The sequence below is a fragment of the Mya arenaria genome, chromosome 2 (genome assembly GCF_026914265.1).
Source record: "Mya arenaria isolate MELC-2E11 chromosome 2, ASM2691426v1".
Classification (NCBI taxonomy): domain Eukaryota; kingdom Metazoa; phylum Mollusca; class Bivalvia; order Myida; family Myidae; genus Mya; species Mya arenaria.
Window position 1 is genome coordinate 58,152,225 of NC_069123.1, and position 10,295 is coordinate 58,162,519.

The 10,295-nt window shown below is 36.2% G+C and overlaps 1 protein-coding gene across 4 annotated transcripts in view; it reads left to right on the forward strand.

Annotated features, from left to right (window-relative positions):
- Positions 1–9,683, forward strand: part of LOC128225081 (protein Gawky-like) — a 28,174-nt gene extending 18,491 nt beyond the window's left edge. For 3 of the 4 annotated variants that reach the window (XM_052935100.1, XM_052935099.1, XM_052935102.1), the window contains 3 exons: positions 90–1,688; positions 2,330–2,412; positions 2,629–9,683. In XM_052935100.1, coding sequence (XP_052791060.1) covers positions 90–1,688; positions 2,330–2,412; positions 2,629–3,108 — 2,162 coding nt within the window. In that variant the 3' untranslated portion in view covers positions 3,109–9,683. The remainder of the gene's footprint in view (positions 1–89; positions 1,689–2,329; positions 2,413–2,628) is intronic. The other variant, XM_052935101.1, reaches the window with a different exon arrangement.
- Positions 9,684–10,295: the final 612 nt, after the last annotated feature.

Below are 10,295 nucleotides of genomic sequence, written 5' to 3' on the forward strand. Positions count from 1 at the left end.
CATTTAAAGCATTATAATTATTATCACCTGACTTGTATTCGAGTTTTTAAGTTTTGGTCATGTAAAAATAACTGAGTTGTTTGTTTCAGCCGACCTGTACAATCGTCGTGGTGCTTCTAAGAAGGAAGACTTTGATATGGGAAGGATTCCAGGATTGCTTCCAGACGATGACATATCAGATGCTCAACATGACAGCAGCTCCTTCGTGCCTAACTTGACTCCCATGCAAAATACTCCATTCAACAATGCTCAATCCAAGCTACCCAACCAGTACCCATTCAACAATGGACCTAGTCTCAACCAGTCTAGTCTTAATTCAAACAATCCCAGTATTAACAATGCCCTGCAGCAGAAGCTGATGCAGAAGTTCCAAAACCAGCCCCCGCCGCCCACACCACAGTCTATGAATTCCATGAACCCATCTCAGGGAGGGCTTGGGCCTGGAGGGCAGCAAAATGCTGCAGTGCATCAGCAGATGGCCCAACAGCAGATTTTGCAGCAGCTGAGAATGGCCGTCCAGGCCGGCCTTATTTCCCCACAACTGCTGAACCGCCAGCTCCCCACTCCCGTCCTAGTCATGCTCCAGCAGCTACTGCAACAGCAACAGAACCTTCAGCAGCTCATCACTACGCAACACATGCTGCAGCAGAACAAACTGAAAATGAACCCTGTTGTCCAGCGCCAGCAGCTTGAAGATGTGGCCGGCAAAGTCCAGTTGATTAAACAGCAAATACTACATCTGCAAAAGAACATCACAGCTGCACAGAAGGTGTTCATGGACAAAAATGAGATCCAACCTCCACAGCAGCCTCCCCAGCAACTGCCCCAGGCTTCCCCTGAAACCTCGGAGAATGCCCTTCAGAATGAACTGCAGAACCTGTCCATTGCCTCTTCCCAGCCCCAGTCCCGCCTGAACCAGTGGAGGAAGTCCACGCCTGACAAGGACTCTCCTGATGACACGCCCACCTCAACAGCTAACCAAGCTACCACTCCCACCAACCTGACACCCACCACCACAACAGCTGATGACGGAGGCGACAAGTCTGAACTCAACAAGACAGTCGGTTCCAAGCCTATACAGCAATCTAACTCTCAGTCAAATCTCCGCCGATTTGATGACCTTGGTCTTGGTCAGCTAGGAGGTGATTCTACTTGGTCATCTACAGTTACAAGCAGTAGTTCTCAGAGCTGGCCCAACTCCTCAACAGAAGATGACAAGTCTGCTTTAGAATCTCAGAACTCGTCAGCAAGCACAACATCTTCAAGCAGCAGCTCAGTATTGGACACAATTCCAGCCATTCCGGAGTTTGTTCCTGGCAAGCCATGGCAGGGCATTCCAAAGAATGTTGAGGACGACCCTCACATCACACCTGGCAGTTTTGCCCGGTCTCTGAGTGTGAACACTATCAAAGATGACTATCTGCTTACATTGACCAAATCAAGCCCAAACAGCGAAAGCAACTCTTCCTGGCCCCCAAAGCCTCAGGAGGGAGACAACAAACCATGGAGTGCTGGTGATAACAGTTTAGCTCCTTCAAGCTTTGGTTCCGAGGTATGGGGCGTGCAGATGGGAAAGGGCGCCATGTCGAGACCCCCGCCAGGCCTTCCGCAGGGAATGCAGCAGAAGTGGATGGGCTCTGGTATGAGTAGACAGCATTCGTGGGCTGGCACTGCAACCAGATTGGATGGTATGTCCGCTCCTCGGTCATACCAATCTCCATTTATCTTACCTGGTTCATGCAAGGCAGCCTGTACTTAGCTTAGTTGTAATGCACTGTCAAAATGTTATAACTTCGCAAATTGCAACATTGATTTAAGCAAATTAAAATTGAAACTCAAAATATATTTTTTCTACAAGATGATTATGCAGGAAATCCTGGTATTTTTTTTTCTGGTATTTTTTTTTAAAACTTCAGGCAAACACTTCTGGCCTTTCAATCAATTAAACAGGAACAAAATCAGGATGATCTGCTTAATATCAACTTGTAGTTACACCAGTGCATTGCAAATATATTTTGTATAACCAAGATAGAGAAAACATTAAAAGTTATTTCTTTGAAAAATTAACTGGAGAATGCATGCCTTGGGTGCAGCTGGTGACTTGATACATGTTCATAATCACTTCATTGTTTTTAAGTAATGAAATAGTTTTCAAATTCCTTGAACAGAATAGGATAGAATCTTATTAGATAGAATGTAAGACATTGATATTACTGTTATCAACATACTTATTGTTATTAATTATTGTCCATTAACAAACATGTAAGATAGTGTATGATTGTTATAATGAGCTATGTTGCAGGAATATTACAATGCTTGCATTTTGCAGGTCGGGGCAACTGGTCAGGTGATCATATGCAGCCATCCATGCTGGCATCCACAGTCCTTATTCTGCAGAACCTGACACCTACTGTAAGTTTATTTTTGGAACTTTGTTTAAAATGTGTTTCATACATCATTAATAATAGTTCATTCTGTTAGGTTTAAATGCTTTTGACTGAATTATTAAATGTTTTGATCCTGTTATATCAGCTTCATGTAATATTGTTAAAAGCAGTTTGGTCAATTGAGCGAGCGTTGTATGCAAAATATGAGGTTGTGTATTAATGTTCTGCTTTTGCTCAACAGACCGATGGTTCTACACTGCGGACCCTGTGCATGCAACATGGCCCTCTTCAGCAGTTCTATCTAAACTTGAACCGTGGGGAAGCTCTTGTCAAGTACCGCTCCATGGATGAGGCCAGCAAGGCTCAAAAGGCCCTGAACCACTGTCTGCTCGGGAACACCACTATCATGGCACAGTCTGTGTCAGAGATGGATGCCATGCAGTACATAGAGCAACAACAGAGTGGTGGTGGGCTTGGCCAAGGCATGTCAGGGGGAAACCAGTGGCCCCAGGGGGGCATACAGCAGGCGAGGAGCTCAGCGGTGGGTGGAGGGCGTGGACGTAATGATATGGGTGGTGGTGGCTGGGGAGGCGCCCCAACCCCAGTATCCAGTGCCATGTGGAGCGCAGGGGGCAGACCAAACAGCTCTGTACTGTGGGGAGGCATGGAAGACACAGGCCCACACAATCTGCTTGGAAGCATGCTGGGCGGCCCCATGTAACTCTGAAACACTAGGAGGATGTGTAGTAACATACACATACATTGATTGTATTATGTATTTGTTGACATTGTGATTTGTATTAGCAATTATTAGTTTTATTTTTATGTTAATGATTACTTAATGGATTATGTATATTACTTTGAAAGAGTTGTAATTGTTTCCCTAATGCATCTTATTGATCTCTTGTATGCGGGTTAGTTATAAATGTATGGTAGTTGTGGGATCACTTGATGGTTATATTGTGTTCTCTGGGCCTATGGTTCTGGCAGATGGACACATATCACTTGATGCAAATATATTGGTGCTTCTTCAAAGAAGTAGCGCACATGTTTTTATTTTTATACTTCGACGGAAGTATTAATGTGTCTTTCATATTTTTTTTTTCCATTTGTCTTGTCAGATAGTGTGTCAAGGAAATCTGCCAAGCCTGTCTACCAGTAGCATCATAGGAGAGTTTTTAATGTCAGTCATTATTGCTATGTTGAACATTGTTTAACCTCAATTATCATGATTAAGATTATTAAAGTTCTTTTATTATTTATATCACATCATGACAACCAAAAAAATGCAAAAAACTACAAAAAAAAACACTAAAAAAACTCATAAAACAGATATTTATGTCATTTTTATTATTGCTATATTATTTGATATGTACAAAGATAAGTGCAAATTTTATTATAGACTTGTATAATTCCTAATTGTTTGTATTATTTGTAATATTTTGTTTATTTTCACTGAGTGGAAATGTTGCTTGTCCTTGGATAAGTTCTACCTGTGATATGGAGATTCAGCCATAGTTGAATGATGTATCTTATTGAATGTTTTTACGTGCTATGTTAGTTGACACATTCTGAAGCATCTCGGTAACCATATTGAAAATGGAGCTCTTATTATGCCATATCTTTGAAGTTGTAATAACTTATTTAACTTGTATATAGATTTAAGTCATCTTTAATGTATTTATAGTAGCTGTTTAAGACAAATGGCCAGCTTTTTAATAGCCTACACAAATTCTTAATTTAAGTAATCTTTAAAATACCAATAGTATTTTAACTTACATAGTGCCTACAGATTTAATCAGTACTTGTATATTTGGCCAGATTCCAATCAGTTACTCTAAGAATGTGCTTGAATTGAAGAGTTGCTATTTTTACCAGTGTCCCAGAGAAGTGTAATGTATCCGAGATTTTTCCCTCCCGTGCAATATGGCTATGGGGAACCTGTTTTGTTCCACTTGTTCTTCTTTGTTCATATCTTGGCAAATTAATCATGTGTATTTAAGGAGTATTTTAAAACATAGGATACCACCCAAAAAAATAACAAAAAATATGTCGGATAAAAGGGTAGCCTATGTTATTCAATACATTTTAATGTTAGTGATACAAAAAACCCATATACATTCTCATTTGAGTATATCTGTTTGCATTGTTTTGAAATTGTTTTGATAAAAACTGGAACCAAAAAAATAATGTATAAAACACAAAAATGCCAGTTTTAATCAAAATTGATTTTTATTTCTCATTTTACAGAAAATAAAAAAAAATGTTTTATAATATAAAATCCAAGCAGAAAGTAATACTTGTTATTGCATTAGATGTTTTATATATATGCAAATGTTAAGAACTTCTCCAAACTTTTGTCTTCATTTTAATGATCTGTATTTTTTAACGAATACAATTCCATTTCAATGTTGGTGGTCCTGTGAGGGCTGTAAGTGTAAAATTGCTCAGGCCTTAAGGTACTAGTCTGTGTGTGGTTTGTTTAGAATGAGTTGTGTGAATGTTGAAGAAGCTTGATTGAATTAATTGCATATTAGTGCTAGTGTTGAGGGTTGGTTTACACTTGTGATGTGGTACTTGCCTGTTTAGTGTCTTTAAGCATTAATCGTGAAGAATTTGTACCATCACATTGACATGTTATAAAAACCCAGTCTTATTTAAGATTCACGGATACAGTCTGTGGTTAACTAAAGGCTTGCCTACTGGTTAATCATGTGAATTGATGTCTGTAAATTTGTCTCAATTTCTATTCACCCTAATCGTGTACAGCTTTTTCTTTCCAAAGTCCAGTCTATATTATTGCTTGAGAGTGTTTATTGTCAAATTATATACATGTTAATTATGTGTAATATTTATATTTAAGTATCAAATACTAAACGTCCATAAATACAAACTACTTAAGTTTGTTGCTGTGCCTATGGGCACTATGACTGCTTGTAATGGCCAATTCCATGTTTGTTTATGCCTTCTGTATGTCAAAGATATGGCATTATATCAAAATTGTTGACATTCATAATTTTGTGTTCACAGTAATTTGGTGAAGGGATATAACTGTGTTTGTAAATAGTTCAGCCTTCAGATGCTACTGTTTATGTATTTTGTTCAGTTGGTCTTGTTCCGTTGTGCATTTAGGGTTACTACAAAACTTAAAATTTTCTCAAAGTCATCTCTTAGCAAATTTATATTCAAGAAATGCACAGCAAGTTTCTGTAGTTTGCCAAGCCGTGCTGTGAGAGGTCGTCCTATCCAGTAGGGTAATCCACTCTCACCATGGCTGATATAGGGCACCAATGTCAAGTATTGAACCAAATAATTCCATCTCACCAAATAAATCGAGCATTAATCATTATCCATATGCCATACTCTGGTGTGAATATGCAAAGAAAGAAACTGTTTTATCTTCCATTGAAATTTATTTTATATATATATATATATATATATATATGAAAATTCTGCTTTTCTGTCTTGCAATACCTTTAGCCATCATACAATGTGAAGACATTTAAATATGTAAAAAAAAACATTAAAAAAGATTGTTTGCATATTCACAAGAGAGTACAAGTTTTCTCTGATATTCAGGCTCAGTAAATGTGATAATCTATTTATAAGGCAGTCCCATTCTCATCTTTAAATCCCTGTCTATTAAGCAGCTATTACAAATTGTTTATTACTTATGCATACTTGAGAACTGATGCAAACTATGAAAAAAACAATCTGGTCGTAGATATTGAGATTTGTTGATTACTTCTGTTAAATTCAGTTAATATTTGAGATGCTGAGGGAAACGATGCAATAAACTTTTAACAAATAATCATGCTGTGTATATAACTGTATTCCACGGAGCTCAAAGGATAAATATCTGTCTGTAATAATAACACTAGTGCAAATCTTATAATGTAGAGTATTATGAGCCATGTTTGTATCTCATTCTATGTTGTAGATCTAATATTCAAGTGTATTCTTTGATTGTCAAGTGCTAATATTATGACCTTGTATTCAGACTAATAGAGATTGAATGTTACAGATATTATGTGCTCAAAATTAGACCTGTTTAAACATAACCTTTATTTTGTATTTTGCATTTTGTATGTTTTAGACTTTGGTGTTTTCAAACAAATTGTTCGAAGGTAGATTTTTAAGGAGAATATGAACAGTGCCATGAGAGTGTTATGATGAAAAGTGTATTCCAAATTATCCACAAGGGCCCAGCATAGTTGGTGATGTCTTTCAATGCTTCAAAATATTTGCAATATCTGGTCATGACAATGTATTTATGTATAATACATCTGAACAGTGTATAGTTACTGGTTACTTTGATTTCAAATAATGGAAAGTGGAGCACCATTGCATACAGCTGGATATCAACACAAACAAACTCATGATATTATCCACACTTAAAAAGCAGAAAGGAAACAATCGACCAAATAGTATTTCTAGCTGTTTTTCTGTTTAGATATAGGTGCTACTTATATATTTATATTAGTAAAGTTGTGTAGATGAGATTCAAATCACCATAATGAGCAAGTTACTTTGTGTTAAGCATTTAAGAATATAGTGTGCATTTTAGATAATGTTTGTACAATAGAACAATGATTTTTGTCTTGCCAAAAAAAATATTAACAAACCACCTTTGCATACATTCTTTTGTAACCATCATAGAAAAATTGTTTAATAATGTCAAGATAACATGATAAGTCATGTAAGTTCCAGATTTATATGGAAATTTAATCACTTATTTAAAACTGTAAACCAAATTGCTGCCTATATATTACTGTTGACTTTGCCATAAACTGTATTGTTTTCCCTGTAACCATCATAGCCAAAGCAAAAATCGTTCATTTTGTATTTATTGTATCACTGTAGATTTTATGTACAAATGATTTATTAATAATTTAAATTTGTGATATTTGTTGTCATACTATCGAAATTGTAGGTGCTCGTTTTCAAAACTCTAGTTACTCTGATTGATCTTGAGAAAAAATTGCAATACCAGAGTACAGATTGCCTAGTTTAGTTGTGAATTATATGGTAAGGTGATGCTACTGGTGTATTGGCAGTTATGACAAGAATCTCTGTATTTATTAACTTAAGAGTTTGCCAGAATAAGAACTTTTGTAACCATAGTGATTCACCAGTTACAATGGCAATTGCCTTATTTGGAGGCGTGTAATCTAGCGAGAACTGCAGCATGTATTGTCTGTGATCTTTAAAACACATTGTGTATTATCAAATCCAAGTTGAAATTTATTTTTTATGTGTACTCTCTATGTCAACTGAGCAAAACAATCTTACTGCAGGTCACTTATTTAAGCATTCATCGATATTGTTTTCTTTTCATGATTGATTGTGATGCCTATTAAGATTTCCATGTGTTCATATTTAACTACTGTGCTCCTGGTGTTAAAATTGTGAGATTTTGAAGATTTTAATTTTTGTATGTACCCTGTTATTTTATTGATATGCTTACTGTTTTGTCAGATGTTAAATACAGCATTTTGGTGTGATCAGTCCCCAATACTTGCCATGGCATGGGGCAGCACCTTTGTGATATTTATATATTGTATGATATAATTATGTACACCCTCTCGCTTGAACACAATTCTGCTCACTGCGTGTTTATTGGAAAGTCTTGATCATAGTGATAGAAACGTGCAATTCTGCGTGATAGTAAATTACATGCCGCAGCCGTGTTCATTGTGTGAACTGCATAAGTGCCATGTAGCTTTGAATTTAAAGAAATACATGATTTGGAGCTAACGCATGTTTGGGCAAGGAATCTTGCCGGGTATGAGCCATCTGTTTTCTGCAAGAGGCACGATAGGGGAGTCTGCGGGAAGGAAGTTAACAATTGCGTAGTCAAATGATCTTGTCGTGTCTATGATAGTCATGTGCCTTTTTATAACTTGGTCATTTGTATGTACGTCTAGTCTGCTGGCTAACTCTGGTCAGAGTTTGCCCTTTGTAATAGAAGGGAGAAATGTGCTACAATATAGGTGCAAATGAACCTATCTCAAACTACAAGCTGCTGTTTGTTGGATTTCTATGGAGAGGGATTTTTGCAAGGCAAGGGACGTGTTCTGTATTTTAATAAACACTGAATGTGACAGAATGTTCATGTTCTTGAGCAGAGGGTTAATTTTGGATTATCATGTCAGTTCTTGTCATAATAATTATAATATTGTAGATTATGATAGTTTTATGTTTATAATAGAGGTAATGGTAGAATGAGAATTGAAGGAAGGGAACGCAAGGGCACTGGATTGTTTACTCATGTTTATTCATAATATTATGTTTGTGTTGTTGATGAAATTGACTTGAACATTCTCAAAAGCATAAATGAACTGAAGGTACATTTGTGATTTATTGTTGCTATATGATATTTTTGGTTCATGAAAAATGTTACCTATGTAGTGTGAATTTTCAGTTTATGTTTAAAATGGTCTGGGGGATAAGAAAACTGTTCATAATTTGATCAGAATGTTTTTAATGTATTGATTACAATGTATTGGGTTTATATTAACACTATTTAAGGTGAAAATACTAGATTTTTGTGCTAGTCATAGTAGTATTCAACATGTATTGTAAAAGTTGCCATAACTTTGTTAAATTTGTTGTACAAGATACTGGATTTGAAATTCAAGGTGATGTTAGTTCATGACTTGATCATCATTAATGTGGTCAATCTTAACTTTGAACAAATACTTTTTCTTTTCTTAGAAAAATCACCCCCCAGGTCACTTTACGCATTACTAAGTAGTATAATGTTTCTGTGATTATTAAGACTGTCTATGCCACTCATCAAAATCAAAGTTAGGTGATTGGTCCTTGACCTGCCCAGGGAACTTGGCTGGGTACGGTTTCAAACAAGCACTGCCATCCCATCAGTGCCTGCTCACAGTAAACCACCTAGACACCTTTTTGCCAAAGTGTTTTGTATACATTCCTTCAATATATCTACATAGATTGTAATGTTGATTACATAACGGGGCAGGTAAGCAGCATACACCATGTGTATCAGATTGTGATGTTCTTTTGTATTTATTTTTCTCATGGCATATCAGTTCAGATTCTGGAATATGTATTTTGACAGTTATGAGTTGTGGATTTATTTTATCACTTGGAACAATCTGTAAGATGTATTGAAGTAATTGATGCTTTATAATTTTTGGAAGTAAGATCAGTTAGAATTGGCAGCTTTGATGTAACAAGTGGTAAAAATACGAAGTGGTCATGACATAATTATTGTGCTCGTAGCATTGCTTAAAATTGTATTATGAATAAATCTTTACCTCAAAACATTTTGTTTTTACTTCCTATTTTTATGCATTTACTTTTGATTTTGTCCAATGACAAATGTAACAAAACATGTTGTGGATCATCAAGCAATTAACCTGTTGCCAGCTGTTATTCAAACAATCGGTTGACCAGTAATAGTTTTTTATATTTATTATTTTATAAGTAAAAGAAAGCGCATGGTTGCATTATCCAATGGATTAACTGAAAAACCAAATGACAAGGACAAGTTGCAGTAATTGCTTTGGCAACTGGTCAATTTTGAAAATCTGATTGTTCTGCATCTATTGGTAACTCCGAGTACATACTTCTCACACTGAAAGAAAAAGCGATCTGTGAAAAATACCATAGCCTTTATTATGGGTTTAAATAATCGCAGCACCAATAATGTTGGGCACAACAGTTTCACTTCCAGCACAGTGGTCAAGGTCTCTTATTAAAATGTAGTGCTGGGTGTAGGTGTTTGATGATCATTATGCCTTCAGATCAATGCACAAGTTGATTCAAGGCAATACCTCTGAGGTCGTGTTTTTCTTTTATGTCTAATGAAAAATCGTGTAGGCAGTTTTCAATGTTTATGAATAAGTTCTTTTCATTTTGAAAGACTTGGTGAGT